Below are 25,128 nucleotides of genomic sequence, written 5' to 3' on the forward strand. Positions count from 1 at the left end.
ATCCTGTTTCGTGAGCTCAATATAACAACTATATTATAAGGAACCAGTCACACTGTCCAGGAGTTCAAGATTCGGCTAACCAGGAAGTGACAATACTACTCTAATTTGACCAAGCATTGAGCTGATAATAGTTGCTCGACATTTTGGGACGAGGTCTCTCCAGTTTTTAAGACAAATATCTTAAATGTGAATTGAACTTGTCATAACATTGATCCAGGAATAACTAGTATTTCCACGACTATATTTATATATTTATTTTCAAAAAAAGTAATTACCATTGATATCTGTTACTGTTATATCCACGGTTTTATCTGATTTTCCTAAAGTAAATTTTATGTCTTTGATAGGAGTTCCTTTATATTTGACCATCACTTCATAATCACCATGGAAACCACGTACACTAAATATTTTACCATTGTTTAGATCGTGTATGACATGAGTACTCCATTCTTTATAAATCAGATCTATATAATGCTTACCAGCGGGATTCACCTTTAAATATTCAGAGAAATAAATGACTTGTAATACACCGACGTCCAAAAGTAACTATACCAAGAGAATTTTACTATCATTACACACCCATTATAATTTGGATAATAGAGCGCTAAAGCGGTAAATAAATATGACACTCAAATACCACCCGATTATATTTTATTACATACTTCGAGAAGGTATATGTTGAGTAATAAAACCTTCTAGTAGTTTATCGAGGGCTGGCCGTCCTTACCGCACGGTACAAATAAAACCTTCTAGTAGTTTATCGAGGTTCGGGTGCTTCCGAGGTCCAAAATGGCCGCTTTAAATAAATGAGAATTTTGGGGATAACTAACCCGAACCCTAACCCTTTTTAAAAGACTAAACTTGGGTCTAATTTAGTTTTTACTTCTCTTAAAAGGGTTAGGGTTATCGGGAGGTGAGGGTTCTTTACAGATCCCCTCACAGAAAGCACGGGCCGTGGGTCTAACGTTTCCTAACCCATACGGGCATCGAACCCATGACGGCACCCATTCGCCTCGCAGTTGCCGGTCCAGCGCTCTACCACTGAGCTATCGCACAACCATTAGGGTTAGTATTCCCCTAAATACTCATTTGTATAAAGCGGCCATTTTGGTATGAGTTCTGGCTTGTTCTGGAATTTGTTGCTTCTAGTGGTGATAATATTTGTTCCTTGCGGTAAGGACGGCCAGCCCTCGATAAACTACTAGAAGGTTTTATTACTCAACAAATACCTTCTCGAAGTATGTAATAAAATCTAATCGGGTGCAAATACAGCCAATATATCCGGTTTGGATTAACTTTCCAAATTGTCACATTGGTTTATAAGTAATCCCGACCTGATAGAATTCATTTCATATCGAAAGATGCGCCGACCTTAGTATCCTATACTCTATTTGCACACAAGCAGTGGCCATTTTGTCGGACAGTTTCGTTCCGATTTTTAAAAAATTCAAACTCATCCATAAATATGGTGTAACGGTAATATGTTTAAACGGCTTTTGAAATAGGACAAAAATTGGGACCATAAGGGGTCCACAAGCTGCAAGCGCGATTTTTAGCACAATCTGGGGTCATAAATAGCGGCGAAACTCATTAGACATAGTTTCGATTCAGACTTTTGGGAATTGATCTAAATATAACCTTGTATTAAAATCTGGGTTACAAAGTTAATTACTGTAAAACACACAACTTTTTAATACGAATATAATAAGAAGACAAACATCACACCTGAACCTTGCACGTCTGTGGGAAAATGACTGCTTTGGAAGTGAGCATCTGGGTGATTCTGTATTTTTCTAAACACATGTATATATGTACGTGGTATTTAAAGATACTTTCCCCAAGCTTGGTGTATTTCCTCTCGAATACAATGTTTTGAGAAGGATTTGAAGCATAATTTTGGTAGATTTATTAGTTTGAATATGTTTTTAGTCCAAATATATCATCAAATCACCCAGTTTGTACGCGGGAAGGTGTCTTTAACCTATTAGACCGATAATGAAAATCCAGTTTTTATTCGCCCAGATTTTTATGTGGACCGAGATCGGATCGTAATTTCATGGATGGCAATTGGGTGTAGGAAAAATCACGGTTTTAGCTTGTGGACCCTCTAGAGGTAATAATTTTTATTCGATTTTGATGAATTTAAAATATATGTTTATGGATTATGAATACAAAATAAAATACGTTTTTAGCGGGTGGTTCCTCTAGAGATCACAATTTGTATCCGATTTAAAAAGAAAACGTTTAAATATATCACTGTTACACCATTATAATGGTTAATTTGAATTTCGTGAAAATCAGACCGAAACTGCCGGACAAAATGACCGCTCCCTGTACGCAAATAGTGTTAAAGTATGTAATATCAAGGTTGTGGGCCATCTAGAGGTCACAATTTTTATCCAGTTTTGACCAAAGATCTCGATTGTGCATAACGGACCGTAACTTCCTGATTGTACGAAAAAATCGCGATTTTAATTTGTTGACCCTCTAGAGGTCACAATTTTTATCCAGTTTTGACCAAAGATCTCGATTGTGCATAACGGACCGTAACTTCCTGATTGTACGAAAAAATCACGATTTTAATTTGTTGACCCTCTAGAGGTTACAGTTTTTATCCGATTTTAAAAATCATTTAAATATATAATCGTTACAACCTGGTGATAATGAAGTTTCGTAAAAATCAGACGACCGTAACTGGTCGTCAAAATAACCGGTTCTTGTACGCAAATTGTGTAAAAGTATACCAAGGTTGTGGAACGACTAGAGGTCACAAGTTTTGTCCGAGTTTGATAAAACTTAAAATATATGTTTATTTATCTGAAAGATCTCAGTTCCTTTGGATATTTGCACATATCAGATCATAACTCCCCTGATTCTACGAAAAACCACCTTGTTAGCTCCAGGATTCATTAGAGGACACAATTTGTATCAGATTTTAACAACCGTTTAAATATATCACCGTTTCACCATAATGAATGTTGAATTCGAATTTCGGGAAAATTGAAACAAAACTTCCGACAAATTTGCCGCTCCTTGCGTACAAGTAAGCTGGTTTCTGTTTAAAGCAGTTTCAGTTCAACCCCTGATGTTGTTAAGAGCATAATATCGATACCATGTAACATTGCAAACGCCCTGGTATTCTTTTAGTAACATCACCAGTTTAAGCTTTTAATTAATATGAGAATATTACTGTCAAAACTCACCCGATAATCCTGATCACTAACTAAACCCGCATTTTTACCCCTCCAATGTTCTGGGCCATAAAAATCCCACAATATGATACCTTCAACAGTTGGATGACTGAACAAGACTCTTAGAGCATTATCATACCACTGGGCTCTTGTATTCTCATCAGCAACAACAACATCCAATTCTGTGACCCAAACAGGGTATCCAGACGCAGACAACTGATCCAGGCGTTTCTATTACGACATTTATTAATATTTCAAAGGCACATCAACATAATTATAATGGTATCCCTTAATAAATTTATAGAAAAGAAATAAAACGGGGGTTTAGCGTCATACTGTTCTGCTCCGACTGGGATAATGAAGACGGACATACGCCATACAGTGTGCGATAAGTCAAATTTTGGCAGGACAGCGGCGCACACCAATGTGTACACGGGACCGCGGGTTTTCGTCCCATTCTAACGACTATACGTTTTGACCACTGACAAGAGGGAACTATACTGGAAATTCTCGATGAACTTTCACGGCTCATGCCGGTATCCACCACGGGACCTTAGAGAGCCAACGTCTTAATCACTGATCCACCGTGGATCCCTGGATTTATAGAACTGAGTACGGAATCCAAACGATACACGCATAAAACACGAAATGAAGTAAATACCAGATAAATAAAATAATGAATTTGAAATTATTCGGTATGTGTTATGGTGCCTCTTTCTTAGAGCTTGACTACGCACCTTGCCGGTATCAATACGTACCAATCCTGTGATAAAGGGGCTATACTAATGACTAAGGGGCAATATAAACTAAATTAAAGTTCAGGTATCTTATGCAAACGACAAAAATTAAGTAGATGTATTTCAGAATTTAGAAAAATGACAACTAGCTATGGGTTGTGTTGTGTGCTAAACTAGTACATGTATATATATACATGTTGTAGCCAAACGTACCGATCCTTAATTTTTCCCGAAAAGCAAAACGTACCGATCCTTAATTTTTCCCGAAAAGCAAGTTATAGCATGTAATGAATATTGAATTTCTTACTTTAATAAGAGTTGGATCTGGTGGATGATTTTCAGGAAAGTGGCACTGGACACCTACGCCATACACACCTACATTAGCTTTTCTGTATTCATTGGCTTGATTTACATATGCCTGCAGGGTAAAAGCATTATTTGTTCGGGCAGTTATTAGAAATGATTCTTTTTCTTATGTGTTCATTTTTCATACGATTTTGATGGAACTTAAAATGTATATTTATATCCCCTTTACGGAAATACTACATACCAAGGATGCGGATCCTTGTAAGGCACAATTTCTTCTCGGTTTACCCTTTACACGAAATATATGTTAAGGATGCCTCGATCTTGCATGTGTTCGATTTTTGTGGCACTCATTTGCTCCCATTTTCTGATAAGCTACAGTTTATTTTAACGGATTTATTACAAATTTGGTGTGAAGCATGTACATCTGTTTTCCGAAAACGTTATGAACGCGATATTGGGACAGTGGGAGAATAAGCCGTATTGATTTTAACCGGGAACATGTTTAATTAAATACTCTGATCTGCAATATTATTTTTAGGAATCATTTGAAGGAATAATTATGGCCAGTTAAAAAATGATTCAATTTCGTTCAGAATTTACAAAGATATGATGAATTCAAAATACATCCCTACCCCATCACTCTCAAATACTCTCGATAACCGAGAACCACCTTCGTCAATAAACTGAGAAGACAATTTTATTTGACTAATTTCATACTAAAAACAAGCAACTGAGTCTGATAGTACATTGATAAATGGCACGATTTCGGTGTATGCTTATTATGCTCGTCATATATTTATAGATTTGGTAGCATAAGTGTTGAAATGTTTGTCGCGGGACTGCCTAATGTACATTTTGTAAAACGCCATCTGCTTATGCAACCCTAAAACATTTGTGTTTATTACATCAGTTTTAATATGTGAAACTAATAACTAACTTATGTTCAGTTTTGTTCAATTGCAAAATTTCTTTGTGGGTTCTGCAAACACGACCTCACGACCAGAAATAAATCCTTATTTTTCTGAATAACTCATTGTATAAACTGGATGAGTACGGTGGGGAAAAGGTATCCATTTTGTTGGATTTTTGTTTTGCTGGATGCCAATGCATCTTCGTAAACAATATTACGTTAAGGATAAGTCATTGTTGACATTTTATCGTTGACATAGCAAACTAAAATTAAAACTAAAAAGCCGACTCCCGCTAAATCTTTTGAAACTTAACCTTCAACTTCCCCGTCACTAATCGAAAATACACATCTGATCAACAAATTCAGTACTCAATCAGAAAGTTTTTTTTCCCTTTAAACACCATTTTCAATTTAATTAATACAAATACCTAGTTTACGGCAGATATATACTATTCAAAAAAAGTAGGGGATATTTGATTTTGGGGGCATAATACTAAAATATGCAAATGACTACGAAAAAAGTCACTATAGAACCTAACAGAAGAAACATTTCCAGTTACATGTGACGCCCAAACGCACCAATAGCTACCGCATGGAATGCAGGTGATGCTTGGGGTCATCATGGGGGTCCAACCCAAGATTTGCACGACTCTGACTTTGAATGTTACAGTCATTGTGGCATTGAATTCCAGGGTGGAAACATCAGTTTAATTGTTTTAGTGACCAGAAAACAAATTTTGATATGCGTCGGCTTACCCAAAATGAAAGGTTACGTGCCCTTGGCATGCTACAGATCGGCACAACACAGGCGGTTGTGGCGCGGACGATGAATGTTTCTCAGTCTGTCATAAGCAGGCTATGGTCCAGATACCGTGATACACAATCTGTACAGGACAGACCACGCTCAGGTCGACCAAGGGCGACAACTCAAGCCCAGGATCGATTTATCCGTACCTTGGCCTTGAGAAATCGTGTCATCACAGCAAATCAGATCAGCGCTCGTCTTCAAACAGACACTGGTGTGAGAGTGAGTGGCCAGACGATTCGGAATCGACTGCATAGGGGTCACCTTCGCGCCCGACGTCCTCGCGTGATCCCTTGTTTGAGAGATCATCACATTCAGGCAAGACGTCGTTGGTGTAGGGATCGTCAACACTGGGATAATCGACGCTGGAGCAATGTGATGTTTTCAGATGAGTCAAGGTTCACTGTTGATTTTTTGGACAGACGTAGGAGGGTGTGGCGTCGTCGAAACGAGCGCTTCCAAGACGTTAACGTCATCAGACATGATCGATTTGGGGGTGGTTCTGTTATGGTGTGGGGAGGCATCATTGTTGCTGGAAGAATGGCTTTACATGTTGTTGCAGGGCGTGTTACAGGCCAGTACTACCGGGACAACATCTTGGCAGTCCATGTTGTGCCGTTCGCACGACGTCATGGCCGCCGTTTCATCTTCCAGGATGACAACCACATTACCTTGGCCAGCACTGAGTCCCGACCTCTCCCCCATCGAGCATGTCTGGGACATGCTTGGACAGAGGTTACGTCAACGTCAACAACGTCCTACCAATGTCCAAGAACTTGCTGCTGCGTTGCAACAGGAATGGGACAATCTGGACCAAAATGACCTTAGACGTCTCATTAGGAGTATGCCACGTCGGATCAATGCTTGTTTGGCAAACAGAGGAGGATTTACCCGTTACTGACTTGGTTGTGATGCTGTGGTAACTTTGCTGTTTGACCCCGGCTATCATTTTACCCTTATAATGGTCAGTCTGTGCCTTACTTAGTCTAACGATCATTTGGAATAAATCGATGAATGTGAACTTCATTTCATTTTGTCATTTGTTTCTTCGTCAGTTTCATTAGGTGACTTTAATAACACTTAAAAATCAAATATCCCCTACTTTTTTTGAATAGTATATTATACAACAAACTTACAGATACATATTGGCCATCGGCGATGACACTGAAATCGTTTAAAAACAATTTCACTTTGGGATCCAATTGATGTAAATAAGAATACATATGATGACTATAATACGGATCTCCTGTTTTCTCCTCAAAGTAATGGTTGTGTAACATTTCGTTATTGACATCCCAGTGCTCCACACTAAAAGATCAAGAATGTAGTAAACAATTATTAACATACCCATCTAACAACTAAAATTAGCACAAGACATTGCGGGTGTACTTTTGTTGGTAATAGAGAAAACACCTTTGTTATATTTTTAAATTTAATCAAAATGTAACCTGGGAGTGGTGCCTAGGTCCCTCTGTGCATTTTTGCCTCGGGGAAACACCAGGGCATCGCGAGTCACGTGGGTCCATCGGCGGGCTTGGGGGAACTGCTAAAAATTTCAAAGTTTGCATTGTCGGGAAAACAGGCTCATCAATTTCCATCGATTGCATATCACAATCGGGCCTAGGCATGAAGTAGGTATATTTAATGGAAAAACATGGCCGCACATGTTCATTTCCTGCTTACATGGTCTAATTATTCAAACTTAAAATAATATTAAATGAAATTCCAGAAGTAAAGTTATACGAAGACACAACAAGTTGACATAAAAATAATTTAAATCGAGTAATCCTACTGAACGTTATTAGTTTTTTATGCCTGCTAACGAGTTTTCAGTGACGGGGCCTATACGATTGTTGTCGACCCCGCCTGTCTGCGCGGTCGTTCACAAATTTTGATAAAACTAAAACTATATGTTAATTTCACAAAGATCTCAGATGGGTTCGATTTTGGTACCTATTGTGCCGTCACTCCCTGGATTATTGCCGCTGATTGATGAATAGTCGCGTTTTAGCTTCTGGGCCCTCGAAAGGTGATTATTATTGTTATCCTATGTTGATGAAACTTAAAATATATGCTTACATCCCAATGATTTTGGGTGGGTTCCATATCGGCATGTATCGGACAGTCACTTCCTGGATAATTACCCCTGTGTTAATATGACAGTGATCTCGGATGGATTCTATTTTGGCACGTATCAGGCAGTAACTTCCTGGATTATTGCCCCTGACTATACTTATAATCTTGTTTTTAGCCATGTATTCCCAAAGAGTGATTATACCCAACATAGAGAAAATCTAGTCAACTTGACTTACTATCCTTTAGTAGCAGCAACAACATAACGTATTCTTTCATCAACGGCATGTTTTAATTCTGTTGTGGATAATTTCATGACTTCGTCAGGTAAATATTTGCCATTACCCCAAAATATATTATGACCTCTGACCGGAATACTGTAATATATATACAAGTAGATATTTTTTTTTAAAAGTTATATATTGACAGAAAGTACACTAAACTTGTTAATCACCTGCCATATCTTACTGTTGTTATTCACACTATAAATATTTCATACGGAGAATCCGTGAAAAGGACAAAATGCTGCTACAGGTCATACTTATTTTCTTTAATTATCTAATAAATTACATAACGTTTTATTTGTTTGCTTATACTAAGTAATGGTGACAGTTCATTTCATAGTTTGGAGAATGTAGACATTTTTTCTCTAGGCATTTTATCACCATTGCGCAATTTTAAGAAATACTACAAACCGACGTTTCTTTAATTCGTTGATCGCAGCTTGGTTGGTAGTATATTCCGGGTGATCCTTAAAATAGAAACCCAAAATCCAAAAATAGTATTAGTCTTCCAATAAAATTTTACCATTTTTGAAAGGACATCGCCCTCTAAAGCCTGGTTTCCCAACCCCTGTGTCACGACTCTAGTCGCGGTCGCGGAGCACATGGGATCGTGGCGGACCCTGAAAGTTTTGAAATAATGCTGTGCTTTCGTGAAAAGCATATCAATCTCTCATCTATAGACCTCTTGCCACTTTGCAAATCGTTTTTCCTCTCTCACGTTCACGATTTGTTTCTTCTGTCACGACTCTACATTTGGAAACCAGAAATAAAGAAATATAGATATAAGCATGATGGTATATTTGTTTTAAGTATGAAAAATCTATCTCCAATATACATACGATGCACTAGACTTTAAATAAGGGAGCTGTTTTATTTCTGAAATTGATATTGTAAAAAAACAGTTAAGGGGAAATGGTGTAAAGGGGGTATATTGTAGGAGAAACTAAATAACATGAATTAAAAAGCACAACACACCTTTTATGATTGTATAGATTTGAAAAACAAATAAAGATATAATGGCGGTATGAACCATTTCGCTCGCAATATATGTGCATACGGTTCATAAGACATTAATCAGGGGAATTGTTTTATTTCTAAAACAGAAATTGTAAAATAAACAGTTTGCCGGAAAATATTTATTTGTGTAAAAGTATTTGTGTAACATTAATTAACGGTGAAACTAATGCCCACGTCAGGTCAATTATCAAATACCAACATTCTACTTAACACATATAATTACCGCCTACTTCGAACCACGTAAGACGCTCAAATGCATAATACATTAATTAAGGGGGCTCTTTTATTTCTATTGAAATATGCATCATTTTAAAGCTAAATCTGCTTATTAGGAGTTTTTATTTTGACTTTACATGTTAAATATATTATTATTAAGACATGTATTCACATGGCAAGCCTACAATCAACTATCTAGAATATCGGATGGCACAGATACAAACGGGTTAAAATACGATTAAAAAGTAACGTTGCTACGATAATAAACAATCTATGTCAAAACTTCAATGATAACTTCGCTCAGAAAAAAATAATTTCAATGAAATTTTCAATATATTAATTTTGAATTATCTATTTTGGAACTATTATAGCAAGAACGGCTAGCTCTTTATTCAAATATATTATGCATCTTTAATGATGCATGATATAAGATTTCGATACAAAGCTGGCAGTTTAAGATACATAATGAAAAGGGAATATATTGAAAATTTCAGTCAAATTACTTCGTTCTGAGCGGGTTTATGGCATTTCAAGGACAGCCTCGATTGTCATTGCAACCGTTGTTGCGATAATGAACAAAGTCTCGATTATCCAATTTTTAATCAAATTAATAACTGACGACTGTGTTTTAATATGTTAAAAATCAGAATTATCCGATGTCTAGAGAGTTTATTATGGGCTTGGCGTGTGAATAAATGTATAATCAATGGTTTATATAACAACTGAGGACAAAACAAAGATATGCAGTTTGCAGATTTAGCTCTTACATAGTGCAACTTTAATATATATAACTACCACCGACATTGACATTATTAAAAGATAACCAGCTGAAACGTGAAAATTATGCAGCGATGTCTAGATCTCGACAACAGACCATACGAATAGAATACTTGGCTGTTGCTCAAATTTGATAAGGATTCTGAATATTTTTAGTCTTTGTCCTCACGAATCAAATCCATTAAAGATCGTAGTCTCTATACTTTTAAAGTATAGCTCGAGAATTTTGAGAAGTATTTATCATGATTCCATATAAATTAAACTGAATATGATTATTTAGACTGTGCTTGTATGCAAGTTATAAACCAAATATCTATGTCCCGAGTATCCCAAAGCTTCACACCAATTTGAACAAAATACTACAGCGTTCACATTGTATTCGGGAAAGGGGGAATATGTCCGTAATGGAAAGTCTTAAAAGGCTGTAAATCGATAGAGGTTGCCTTCAGGTGACCCCAATACTTTCCACCAAATATGAAGGAAGAACACATTAAAAACCATAGTAACTGTTCCATCCAGAAGCTAATTGTTGACGGACGGACCGACGGGACGGGGCTGTGACATAATACGCCCATGCTGAAATATAGGCGTGTAAAAAACTGAAAAATAGATTATAATATAAAACACCCAACCCCATCCAAACCAAAATGAAACAAGACGTTTCTTATCATAGAGGTAGACTATGGTTGTATGGTTGCATTTCTGAGTGAAAGTTATAGTAATAATAATTATTTGTAGGAAATAAAGCCCTTCAATAAATCAGACAGTAATACTGCCCCCTTTCGGTTGCCATCCTGATAAAAAAATCCAAGATCTAGCAAATTACTTACCCATGGGCCGTCTGACCACTTCCAATAGTAGCTAGCTAATGTTGCCCAATTAAACATATAATAATAAAGACTTCTATGACGAGCGTATTTATCTTCTAAAACATGGTCCGTCTTGATCATGGAACCAAATGGGAAGGCGTGCTTATTAAGCTTAATCTTAAAAGAAAAAACAAAACAAGGTCGATATCGTTGAAAAAGATCCTTAAATCGAGCAAAAAAGCCAGTTGAACATGCGAATCGAAAATTGTCAAGGCGAGCGAGGCATTATGATGGGAAAAAAGACGAATCTATTCCCTAGCCACTTCACTATTAAAGCCTTGTAACTTGTACTGTGTACTGTTCGCACATGAAACAATGCTACATCAAGTTGCACTCATGCGCGTCGGTGATGGGCATGAGTGTATACGCCGTCGATTCCACAAGATGCTATCATTGATGTCTGTCTATAGTCACTGTATAGGATTAGGGCACCGTCAGCTAAACAGCAAGAATTCGTTTGAAAGTGGAAGCATTAATTAGACCAGTGGAAGCATTAATTAGACCAGACTGTTGTGTTTGAGTCGATGATTGGAGTCATTTGGGATCCCTGCAAAGGGTTGGGAACGGGCATATTTGGGTCTGAGAAAAGGCACTTTCAGCAGTAAAAAGGGGCACTGTCCAAAATTGGGGGGGGGGGCCCTTGGATCCGCCTCTGCTCTCAAAGCATTTCACATGTCCGTGACTATTTATCATATCACAACCTGCATAGGTATTTGAAGAGTATATTTACGATTTCGCTCGTCCAGGTTTATTAACAGGTTTCATATCACTATTTTCAGCATGCAGAATTAATACCGTTCAGTGCTTATCAAGTTTTACAGTCTAGTTATACATTTTACATATCCTGGTTTTCAGTACTTATGCAGTTTTACAGTCTGATAATATTTTTCACATTTATTGACTTTCAATTCATTAAATTAAAATATTTACGATTTCCCTCGCCCGGGTTTATAGTCTAACAATAGGTTTTATCTTTCATGATTTCCAGTTTATTGAATTAATATATTTATGGTTTCCCTTGCATCAACGATCACTCTTGTTCAGGAGCTTATGACGAACTTAGACATTCATTCCCATACTTTTGTTCTATTTCAGTGTGATCCAGTTTTTTCACAGTCTAATTATACATTTTACAGCTGATGAGATTGATTTGTACATATTGCTCAATACATGATGCATTTTCCCACAGCACAGACACCTTTATCAAACAAGACATCCGTGAATTTTCCTCTGTTCCAAAGATCGAATGCCTTTGAAAAGTCAAGGTACAGATTGTGTATTCTACCACGTTGTTTGGATAAATACAACTATGCTAACTCCTAAAAAGTTAATATGTGGTTTGTTGTCGAATTCCCACTAGGGTAGACTGTCTGCGCTTCTTCAATTTTGTCTTGGCATTCCTACAAATCCTTCAATCTGCTGTTTAGCACAGATGTATACCACTAACCCATACAATTTAACAAGGATATATACCCCCATAATTGTTGGCAGTGTGCAGATTTTCGTTTATCGATATTGGAGAATAACGAAAAGCAACTAGCCCGGTTTTTGATTTTGGTGAATGTCGAAAAGCGAGCTACTCATTTTTCGATATTCAAACTTAAATCTCAAAAAAGCAGATTTGATGGATGTATATCTACAGAATGTCTCCAAAACATATTTGATTAAATAAGTTTTCTCAAACGAAATAAAGATATTATAAATAAGGATGCCTGGACAGTGGATTCACATAAAAATTGCACTTTCTCCTTGTTTATTGATATTGGCCAATGTCGAAAAACGAGTTACTCTTTTTTTCGATATTCAGACATGAATCTCAGAAAGGCAGATTTGATGGATAAATATCTACAAAATGTCTCCAAAACACATTTGATTAAATAAGTTTTCTAAAACGAACTATAAATATCATAAATAAGGATACCTGAGCGGTGGATTCACACTGCACTTTCTCCTTGTTTTTTTTATATTGGCGAATGTCGAAAAACGAGCTACGTTTTCTAAAAAGAACTAAAGATATCATAAATGATGATACCTGGGTAGTGGATCAGCATAAAAATTGCACTTCCTCCTTGTTTTTTTATATTGCCGAATGCCGAAAAACGAGCTATTCGTCTTTCGATATTCAGACTTGAATCTTAAAAAAGCAGATCTGATGGATGTATATCTACAGAATGTCTCCAAAACACATTTGATTAAATTATTTTCCAAAACGAACTAAAGATATCATAAACGAGGATGCCCGAGCAGTGGATTCACATAAAACTGCTATTTCTCTTTGTTTTTTTATATATTGGCGAAGATTTTAATCATATACGAAACATCCCATTGTATTATTATATGTAGCGAAATGTCTCTATTGTATTGGCTACTGTTACGTATCGACTCACCTATGTAACTCTTCAGTTAATAAAGTACGGTTCAACCATGAATGCGGATTGTTTATCAAGAGAGAGAGAGAGAGAGAGAAGAGAGAAATGGGTTTTAACGTCCACTCGACACAAACTAGGTCATTTCGGGACTAACATATGGTTTACTTTTATTTCAATAATTCGCTTGCGCGTAGGGATCTTTAGCAGTGGGAGGAAACCGGAGGACCCGGAGAAAACCCACGAGGTTGGACAGACGACCCTACTCCTTGTCACGTACAGCCGGGGATTCAGAGCGGGGCGGATTCAGAGCGGGAGGGGGGGGGTGTCCAAACACCACCCTGCACAGCTGCATAAATGAATTGTAAAGAAAGAAAAAAACACTCTATGAGAAAAGTGTAAAGGCCGTGTGCTTTATCCTTTAACATCAGATGGTGGGGTGGGCATTCAAAGCGCGAAATAATGATATAGACATTAAATCACAATGTGATCCTATTAATTCATTATAAAAATTGACATCAAACGGAGTGTTGGATTTTTCTCTTTTAAAAGCTCTATGTTTATGTATGCTTTCGGAATTTAGAGACGATGATGGCGTCATGCATTGTCAACTGTTAAATTTTCTTAACAGGAGCCTGGCAAACCCCCTTCTGCAAAAATCCCTGGATCCGCCCCTGCTCTGCACCCTTGGTCATGGCCTAAATCACCATGGCAACGTATACATATAGATTTCGCAGGTCCATTCCAACCTAAAATGTTTTTAGTAGTTTTCAATAGTACCAGACGCACACTTAAAGTGGCCCGAAGTTAAAATCATGGACACGACAACATCTTCAAAAACCATTGCAGTACTACGAGAAACGGTATACCTGATTAGGTATTTTCAGACAATGGACCACAGATTGCTTCAGAAGAATTTAGTGCGTTCACGAAATCAAACGGAATCCATCATACGTCTTCTGCACCGTATCACCAGCTACTAATAGACTAGCAGAGGTATAAAACACAGTCTAAAGTCTGGAAAATTGAGTTAAACGTCCACTCGACACGAACTAGGTCATTTAAGGACTAACATGGTTCAATTTTATTTCAATAATTCGTTTGCGCGTATGAGGTCTTTAGCAGTGGGCGGAAACAAGAGGACCCGGAGAAAACCCATGAATCGAAACCACGCCAGCTGACCCAGTGAGACCTTATGACACAGCGCGCACGCGCTAACCATTACTCTCATATAGAAATACAATACACGCTACAACAGGCGCCACACCTTCAATACTAATGAGAGGTCAGATGTGAAATGTAGACTTGATTTGCCTAAACCCAGCACAAAGCAAAACGTCAAACCATCTCAGAAGTTCGACAACCCATAGATCATTCGACGATGGACATCCTGTTTTAGCTCGTTCATAAGGAAGCTGAGAAATCAACCGGACCAGTTTCATATAAAATACGTACCGCCGACGGAAATAGAATTCGGAGACACGTAGAACAAATTTTGGACAATTCGTGTGATTAGTGATGATTGTGTTTCATATGAGAATGATCCAAATGATATATCTATAGCTGTAGTGCCCAAAACAGCTAATCCCAATATAAATATCAGTATTTCTAATGTGCAAATTCCTACCACTGATAGGAATGTTGAAATAAATGTACCAAAAAGTTCAAATAATGATTTATAAAGTGTGCCAAATCAGTCAAATGAATCAAAATATAATGATGAATCATTCAAGTGCTAGCTGTTCCGTGCCAAGACGATATCCGACTCGAATCAGAAATGAAATGAAATGGAGTTTAACGTCCTACTGTTCTGCTCCTTACCTGGGCTAATGAAGACGGGCATACGCCATACAGTGTGCTATGAGGGAAACTTTGCCCGGACAGCGGCACTACGGCCTACTCTTATATCGAATTCCAACTGCCAAGGGATCTTTTACGTGCACGCCAATGTGTACACGGGACCTCAGTTTTTCGTCCCATCCGAACGACTAGACATCTTTCCTTGTCAGCCCCTCCGTCCTGCATCACTGCAAGGGAGAACCACGCCGGAAAATCTGGATGAACTTTCTCGGCCAATGCAGGGATCGAACACCCGACCTCCAGGCTAGCGAGCTAGTGTCTTACCCACTTAGCCACGTGATCCCCGACTCGAATAAGAGTAGCACCAAAGAAACTGAACATTTAGATAAACACTACAACAACCTAAAGTAGTATTAATTACATTTTTGTTGTTTTAAATGTTTTCAATTGCTTATTAATCATGTGTTTGATCACTGAACTCGTCTATACATATAGAGAATCTCCTACCAGTCTTTTTTGATATCAAAAAATATCAACACAAGTTGATAAAGTAACAAAAAATGAGGCTCTGCCGAGTTTTATTTTTACTTTATCAACGAGTGTTGATATTTTTTTATATCAAAAAAGACGAGTAGGAGATTTTATTTATCACCCAATCCCTTCTTACATGCACAAATAGATAAATATAATTCTTTGCTGTAGATTTCACTTTTACTGAACATTATGGCGTAGTGATACATCATTTTTTGACAGCAATTCAACCATTGCATAGTCCTTTATATTGACCCAGTGTTTCCATCAAGGTCAATTGAATAACAATAGTTCATTTTTAATTTTAAAAAAGTTACTTTTAATAAGAAATGAACTGTTCTTTGAAAATAAAAAAAGTAGTTCCTTTTCAACTGACCAATCAAATTCATGTATCGCAGTAGATTATGAAATATATCAAACAAGCGATATCTACTGTAGAATATATTATTGGGTGATACGGTATGATATCAGAATAGTATATTAGGTTGGAACTTATATCTCTTATCGATATTCAGACTTAAATCTCAAAATTCTAATAAAACTAACTAAAGATATCATAACAGAGGATGCCTGAGCAGTGAATTCCCATAAAAACTGCACTTTCTCCTTGTTTTTTTTTTATATCGGCGAATTCGAAAAATGAGCTACTCGTTTTTTTGTTTCGATATTCAAACTTGAATCATGAAAAAACAGATTTAATGGATTTATCTCTAAATCAGTGGATTCGTATAAAAAATGCTCTTTCTCCCTGTTTCGAATGTCGAAAAACGAGTTACTCCTTCTTCGATATTCAGACTTGAATCACGAAAAAGCAGATTTAATGGATGTATAGCGTTTGGGCGTCACATGTAACTGGAAATGTTTCTACTGTTAGGTTCTATAGTGACTTTTTTCGTAGTCATTTGCATATTTTAGTATTATGCCCCCAAAATCAAATATCCCCTACTTTTTTTGAATAGTATATATATGCAGAATGTCTCTATAACACATTTGATAAATTCAGTTTGGAAGTAGCCCACCCATAAATTCGAAGTAATATGAGAATAGTTTGGTTTGCTTTGTGTTTAATAACAACCCAGAACTGGGATGCGTCATTTAGAGATTCTAAGAGATATACCTTCTGCGGATAATTACCCTTTATGGATATAAATAGGTTCTAAGCATCAATGCAACTACTCTATTAAAATCTGACATATCACTGTTAAGGAACAGGGATGCGCCATTTAGAGATTCTAAGAAATAATTATATACCTTCTGCGGACCCTTTATGGATATAAATAGGTTCTAAGTAATAATGTAACTACTCTATTAAAATCTGAGCTATCACTGTTAAGAAACAGCGATGCGTCATTTAGATATTCTAAGAAATAATTATATACCTTCTGCGGTTATTACTCTTTATGGATATAAATAGGTTCTAAATATTAATGCACTTACTCTATTAAAATTTGAAATAGTATATTATTTTAACACATGAATACATTATGAATATAAATGATAGTACAGTACGTTGATTTGTGAGAGTTTTTTTTTATTATCCGGAGCCGAACGAAGTTAGGGAGGGATATTGAAATGGGGCCCGTCCGCCCGTCCTGCTGTCCCGATTTTGTTTCCGGAGAATATCTCATAAACAGTTCAAGATATCTTTCTGGAACTTTGTAAACACATCAACCTATTACAGTAGTTGTGTCTTTTGCTATTTAGGAATTTCTGGGATTTATATTTTTTTGTGTTTCCAAGGAAACAAATTTGACTTAGTTTTTAGTGTACAATTTTGTTTCCAGAGCATATCTCATAAACCATTCAAGATATCTTCATGAAACTTTGTACAGACATTAACCTATTATAGTAGTTGTGCCTTTTGCCATTTAGGAATTCCTGGGAGTTATATTTTTTGTGTTTCCATGGAAACAAATTTGACTTAGTTTTTTTTTGGTGTATAATTTTGTGTCCGGAGCATAAACCGTTCAATATATCTTTTTGAAACTTTGTACACACATCAACCCATTACAGTAGTTTTGCCTTTTGCATTTAGGAATTTCTGGGACTTATGTGATAGAGCTGGTTAAACACATTCCAAATATACTTTTAACACAGAGGTCATTGCTACGATAGCTGAGTAATACAGGTTTCCTGAATCGGAAGTGACGAACGCCAAAGGAAACACGAGTCATACCTCTATATAACTGACTGATGTGACAAGTGATATCAGATACACGGCCGAATTTCTGCTCACTAATAATTCCTTCCAAGACCAAAAGTTGTTATATGGGACTGTAAGAGGATACCTGACAATTCAATAAAGTAATTGAATGTCATTAGATAAGAGAACACGAGAAAAATAGAAATAGTCCGTACATTCCCTTGTTTATATTCATTCTATACCTTATAAAAACATGGTAATGCACGGACTTTTTCTGTTTTTCTTTCGTGTTCTCTTATCTAGTGGCAGTCAATTCTTTTTATGAATTGTCAGATATCCTCTCACTGTCTCACACAACAACTTTTGGTCTTTGAAACCTGTATTACTCAGCTATCGTAGCAATGATCTCTGTGTTAAAATTATATTTGGAACGTGTTTAATTAGTTCTATCAAATATGTGATAATGACTGACATCAATATTGTCCTTTAAAGTTAGAATGCACAAATAATTCAAGTAATATAAGTATTAAAATAAAGGGCGGATCTGAAGCAGGAGGGGGCCATGGTATCCCACTCCCTTAAACATAATGAAGTGTTGACGAAAAAGCACCAAAATATTAAATAAAGTGCAATTGGTTATTATTTTATCTTAACTTTAAGAAAACATTTCAGTACGGACATAATTCATCTTGGAGGAAGTTGTCTCCCTTTATGCAGCCATTATGTTGGCATGGATTATTATAATTTATAGACATGGTACATACCTGAATTCTGTAGTCCTGTGGGTTGGTATTAGATGGTACGGTAACTCTGAAAAAGCGTGTGAAAAACAAAATCACAATAACCGACTGACCAATCTGCAATGTGAAACTAACACATTGAAAAGACTGGTCGCGCGCTTTCAATAGTCGTCTAAAAACTTAAGAACAGCAACGTAATTAGAAAACAGTTTTATTTGGAATAGGCGAAAGCCTCCAAATTGAATTCTGTATTCATTTGAACTCTCAGGACAATGACTATTCTATTATTTCAAGCATAAGTTTGCATGTGCGTGTTTGATTAAAAAGCGACTACCCAAGGATGGAATGTAAGTAGCATAAGTTACTAGTTTTTTATCCGATGTCCAGTAAGTGTGCTGGCATGATGCAATCTCGCGGGATCTCATAATGTTAATATTGGATGTTGAAAAGTTATCATTTTAAGTTTCAAGTATTACAGATTTAAAGAACCGTTCTAGACGCTTATAATATCTGACAGACCTCTCGGTCACACATTTGTTTTCAATTAGTAGTACATCGTATTACTAGAATACGGTACCTGAAATTAATGTTGTTTTTTCTTATCCTATCGATTCGTTCATTCGCCTCAGCTTTCCACTTTTTGTCTTCGTTTACTTTTTCAATGCGACCATTATCAACTAGATATTCTATACCAGCATCTCCACCTTGTATAACTATACTTGATTTTACAAAAGCTGAAATTCCGAATATTATTTTAGATATTAAATGGTACATAATAAAACAAATGTTCAAAGTAACGTTTAAGCTATGTGACCTTCCCAAATAAATGAAGTGAAATTTTCCAGAAAGAGTACAGATATAGAGCTTTATCTACGCACCGTTTTCAGAATTAACAGCAAACCTATTTAAATACAAAAGTACGTGTGAATATGATATTTTGCTCATAAGAGCTTTCGAAGTAAATGTGTGATGTTCTAGGAAATGATATTATGCCCAGTATTGTGCCCAACTGTTTGGGCGAGTAACACCCAAAATGCCGATGTTCTTGCACATCGTGCGAGGATAAATTCTTGTTGGCTTTTGCACCGTGTCACCATACAGTAGACCACCAAAACCATACAGGAAAGGGGTTATGGTACTTATTGGTATATGTAGGTGGGCGGGTTCTAGTTTGCCAAAATCTCACTAGTAAAGGGATAATTGCACTTTATTTAATATTTCGTGCTTTTTCGTCTACACTTTATTTTGTTTAAAGGAGTGGGACGCCGTAGTTCTCCCTGCTTCAGATCTGCCCTTTATTTTAATACTTATAAGTTTACTTAGTTCAATGGCAAGATTCTGGAAATCAATACTCACATACATCAGGTGTTTGGATGTAGGCTTCTAACTTAACCCACCCTCTTCCTTGGTGAACATTTCCATCATTAACCAAATCCGGATACATTGTGTTAGCTTAAAATTGAAATAAGAAGAAAAAAACCCATTTGGTTCTAAATACGTATATTTACAAAGCAAAACAAAATTGATTTGACGTCTATTCCACAGTTAATCCCCTTATTTCGGTGCCAGATACCGATCATCAGTTAGCGTAACTGCGCGATTGGAAGCACGTGGTGTTACGATGTTGCTTTCATTGTTCTATCAGGACAGTTTTCCGGGCTCTAAAATAATATATATTTAATCTGACCTTATTTTATGCCTTTCAAAATATACGTAGCTTCTGCGGAAACACTTGTCCCCAATCAAGCATGAAATCAGGCTTCACAATAAGTGTGGTTAAATGGTCAAGCGCGAGACATTAAAGCTGAACTCCGATAACAAAACTATGAAAATAAATGAATAAAAGGCCCTTCCCCCCCCCAAAAAAAAAGAAAGCAGTCGCCATACTTGTTTTCCATTTTGTAGAACAAACATGGCGATTGATGACGGGTATAAGAAGACAGACAGACCACGCTCACAATATCACTCTTGGTGCAAGTGGACGTAAAACTCTAGGATTGAACGCACATCCAGTATATCCTTGTCAAGCACAGTGCGCACACCCGCCTTGCTATATTTCAACAGCCACACGCTCGACTCGTTGAGGGTATTTTTGTCACTATCAGCTTACTGAAAATATTATTGCTACACAATTATTATGTCTAATCAGGTACATATTATTTTACTAATTAGATGAATTAAGCCAACCATGATGTACTTTTGGGCTAAAAAGTAAGAGACAAACTATCTTACCCCAAACAATAACTATGCCAACGCCATTCAATTCTTCTTATTTTGTGAATTGTTTTGCACAAAAAAGTAGAAACACCAAATAATTTTCTGCATCGGAGTTCAGCTTTAATTAATATATTGATACTCCACGAGGACGTTAGCTCGAGTGTTGTTTCAATATATAACGCAATGTCTTAAGCTCGAGACCATTAAACGACTTAAAATACAAACACTACCCCGCACGTGTGTACATTTCAATGAAATACGTCACGCGAGTTCGATATTTCATCCAGTATAGATAATGTACATTATTTGAAATAATGGTATGCCAACATCAAAGGGTGGTGTCACATCTGTATTTCAAAGGTTCATATCGTTATGTGAGGGTGTTGTGGTGGATTCTCATAACCCGTCATGTGTGCATTTCAATGAAATACTTAACGAGAGTTCGATATTTTATCCAGTATAGATAATGTACAATTGGTGAATTGCCAGTACATTATTTAATATATTGATACTCCACGAGGACGTTAGCTCGAGTGTTGTTTCAATATATAACGCAATGTCTTAAGCTCGAGACCATTAAACGACTTAAAATACAAACACTACCCCGCACGTGTGTACATTTCAATGAAATACGTCACGCGAGTTCGATATTTCATCCAGTATAGATAATGTACATTATTTGAAATAATGGTATGCCAACATCAAAGGGTGGTGTCACATCTGTATTTCAAAGGTTCATATCGTTATGTGAGGGTGTTGTGGTGGTTTCTCATAACCCGTCATGTGTGCATTTCAATGAAATACTTAACGAGAGTTCGATATTTTATCCAGTATAGATAATGTACAATTGGTGAATTGCCAGTACATTATTTGGAATAATGATATGCCAACATCAAAGGGTGGCGTCACATCTGTATTTTAAAGGTTTATATTGTTATGTGGAGGTGTTGTGGCGGTTTCCCATAACCCGTCAAGTGAAAATAGTTTTGCTGACCCGAATATATCGCTAATGGCCCCTTCAACATTTTAGGTGCGTGAATTTATATTCATGCGTTGCTGTTCAGTTTTGAGAAACTCACCTCCATTTATTTGAAACCCAACGTTGACTTTAAATAATTGTAAAACTTTGCCGGCTATTCTATTCAACTGTTTGACAAAGAATACTAAATGGTATCTTGTGTTTCTTTCAAATGGTACCTGTTGACTAGCTCCTTCCCAAAACTGTGTCCTAAAAAGGCATGTAATGCTTTGTGTCATATGTCAAATAAAGAAACTGGTTCTTGTCTCCACATACTATTTACTAAATTTTAGGTTGAATAATCAACAGTTCAATGAACATAAAACCAAGACCATAACAACAATGATATATTATGTACCTTTAACGAATTTACAAACGATTCCTATGATGTTCACTGATTCCGACTGAACACCCTCTTACTTACCTGCCTGTTATTTTGACAGACTGGACACCACTGACTTTATCAGATTTTGTTGGCTCAATTTTACAATTGCCAGTGCAATGCCAATTATTGGAAGGATAATTATTGTTTTCAAAATCGCCATCTTTCAAAATATTCTGAGCAATAGTCAAGCACAAAATGCTTCCCACAATAAGCAGAAATAACGTCGCCGTTCCGGACCGCGCCATTATATCTTTTGGTTATATGTTAAAATCATAAAATCATGACGCTATACATTGGGGTCACTGTGCTACACGATTATCTCAGTCTTATCTTGTGCTTTATCTCACATACGAAACAAGTAAACCATCTGTCATAATCAACCCAGTCGGAGCAGAACAGTAGTATGTTAAACCCCATTTCATTAAAAATCATTTCTTTCACAATCCCCAGCATTGGAAAACGGTTAATGGCAAGGACTATACTGCCGGCGGTAATTTCAATTTAGTTAAATCACTACGAATAATTCGTCATTTATAAAGCGCGTTAATTTTTTTTGTGTTTTTTTTTTATTGTTATACAAGATGCCCGGCTGAGGTGGACGTGTTGAGGAAGCGAGTTAATCTCCTTCAGTTTAAACAGTGTTATATTTCAGATGATCTATCAAAACTTTCTGAGTAAATTGAATATGTACTAAATTAACTTTTCATGTGTTAACTGTGACAAAAATATGCAAAAAGGGAAACATTTCGTTGACTTATAAATCGTCTGTATAATATCTGGGAAAACAGTTCACCCGAGTTCACTCAGCTTATTTTTACAAGGCTAGACTGGTGTATAAGTTACATATAAAATACTAATGCCGAAATCAAGACAACCAAAACGATCAAGAGGGGAGATGGCTTCAAATTCAAATCCAAATGATTCCAACAGTATAAACGATTTTCTAGATAATGTTCTAAAAGATGATGGGTCGTTACGGCCATTTATTGGTGAATTAATTAAACGTTAAGTCATAATGAGCCATATTGTTCACTTAATCCAACCAAAACTAACTCAAGATTTAGTTAGTCGCATCGACCATTTAGAAAATAAAATTCATCACCTTGAACAATATTCTAGACGAACATGTCTTAAATTCAGTGGTATCAGTGAGAGAGCTGGTGAAAATACAGATAACCCCATACTGGATATTATAAATAACCATGTTTTAAATGATCGAGATGACCATTTAACAATTAACCAAATAGGTCGTACGCATAGAGTTGGATCTCGTAATAAAGATTACCATAGAAATATAATTGTTATGTTTATCAGCTAAAGAGAGAGTGAGAGAGAGAGAGAGAAAGTAGAGAGAGAGATGGGGAATAACGTCCACTCGACACAAACTAGGTCATTTCGGGACTAACACATGGTTCAATTTTATTTCAATCATTCGCTTGCGCGTAGTGGTCTTTAGCAGTGGAAGGAAACCGGAGGACCCGGAGAAAACCCACGAGGTTGGACAGGCGACCCTACTCCTTGTCACGCACAACCGGGGAATCGAAACCCCGCGCGTGCTAACCACTCGGCCATCCAACCCCCCACATAGAAAATCACAGCTGTATAAAAAGGCACGCAAACTCTTCAAACTGAATAAAATAATTATATGTTTGATTGCTCCGCTTTTACATGTGAACGCAAAATATTACTTTACGAAAGAAAGAGAGAGAAATGGGGTTTAACGTCCACTCGACACAAACTGGGTCATTTTGGGACTAACATATGGTTTAATTTTCTTTCAATAATTCGCTTGCGCGAGTGGTCTTTAGCCGTGGGAGGAACAATTCTCCAAAATAATTTACACCACCTCAAACAAAATGTTACAATTAACCTAATCTTATATGGCAACCCCGACCTTTCAGATGATACCAATTTTAACATATTTAACATTAAATATAGCAAGAGATTTTAACACTTTAACATTTAATATTTTAATTACAATATGCAATACTTTTTATCTTATATAAATTTCATAATCTAAAATGAAAATGTAATACCCTACGATTAGACTCCAAGAAATGTATATATGTTTGTAACTCACTGTCTATATATATGTCCACCATTGTCTATTGTAAACATAAGATATAACTGTTTTATATGTTTGGAGAGAACTTATATGGGCCTTTGCCTGTTCAATCCAGTTCAGTTTATTGAATGAAATATTGTTTAAACTAATTTGTTTTAAACCCACTTTTTTTTCTTCTTTTTTTTCAATAATATTTTTTATACATTGAACAAAATGACAATTACAATTACAATGTGTTGAAAATAGACAATTGTATTATTGACAAAAATTACTGTATATTATTTACTACGAATTATACTACAAAGTAAAAAAACCCAACAAACCTTACTAAACGAGGACGGTTAACAGGGAAAAACACAAATGAAAAGACCTTCAAAATTTTTCCATCTGTCTTGTACTTTGTCACTGTGTTAATTTGTTCTTTTTCAAAGTAGTATAATAATTCTTCTTTAAATACATTCAAAATTGGTTTATTTTGTCTAAGCCTTTGTTTATATAATGTGTAACTTAGCTAAACTATATATCAAATTTGGAATTTCATTATCAACTGTATCAGTGCCAAATGAGTATGTTGTTAAGGTGATATCAAAATCACTGTTTGCCATTAGTTTAATCCAGGTTCCTGATTTTTTCCAATATACATGTGCATGTTCACAGCTGTAATATAGATGTATA

The 25,128-nt window shown here is 36.3% G+C and overlaps 1 protein-coding gene across 1 annotated transcript; it reads right to left on the bottom strand.

The window, feature by feature from the left end:
- Nucleotides 1-258: 258 nt before the first annotated feature.
- On the bottom strand, nucleotides 259-22,565 carry LOC126818349 (anti-sigma-I factor RsgI6). Its single transcript, XM_050545717.2, has 12 exons — nucleotides 22,428-22,565; nucleotides 22,065-22,213; nucleotides 20,125-20,220; nucleotides 19,346-19,502; nucleotides 18,793-18,838; nucleotides 11,150-11,305; nucleotides 8,721-8,776; nucleotides 8,265-8,402; nucleotides 7,089-7,260; nucleotides 4,236-4,346; nucleotides 3,204-3,422; nucleotides 259-492 (listed from the first exon to the last, which is right to left on the bottom strand). The coding sequence occupies exons 3-12, from the start codon at nucleotides 20,210-20,212 to the stop codon at nucleotides 259-261; spliced, it is 1,377 nt and encodes a 458-aa protein (XP_050401674.2). The 5' UTR covers nucleotides 20,213-20,220; nucleotides 22,065-22,213; nucleotides 22,428-22,565.
- Between the last annotated feature and the right edge of the window lie 2,563 nt (nucleotides 22,566-25,128).

This window comes from Patella vulgata, chromosome 4 (assembly GCF_932274485.2).
Source record: "Patella vulgata chromosome 4, xgPatVulg1.2, whole genome shotgun sequence".
In the NCBI taxonomy this organism is placed as follows: domain Eukaryota; kingdom Metazoa; phylum Mollusca; class Gastropoda; family Patellidae; genus Patella; species Patella vulgata.

What these genes read in the sequence shown, in the direction of transcription:
- LOC126818349 (XM_050545717.2), bottom strand. Translation starts at nt 20,212, where the DNA reads ATGTATCCGGATTTGGTTAATGATGGAAATGTTCACCAAGGAAGAGGG. An exon ending in AAAAACAACATTAATTTCAG is followed by an intron (nt 18,839 to 19,345) that starts GTACCGTATTCT and finishes ACGCTTTTTCAG; the next exon opens with AGTTACCGTACCATCTAATA. An exon ending in AGTGGTCAGACGGCCCATGG is followed by an intron (nt 8,777 to 11,149) that starts GTAAGTAATTTG and finishes TTCTATTTTAAG; the next exon opens with GATCACCCGGAATATACTAC.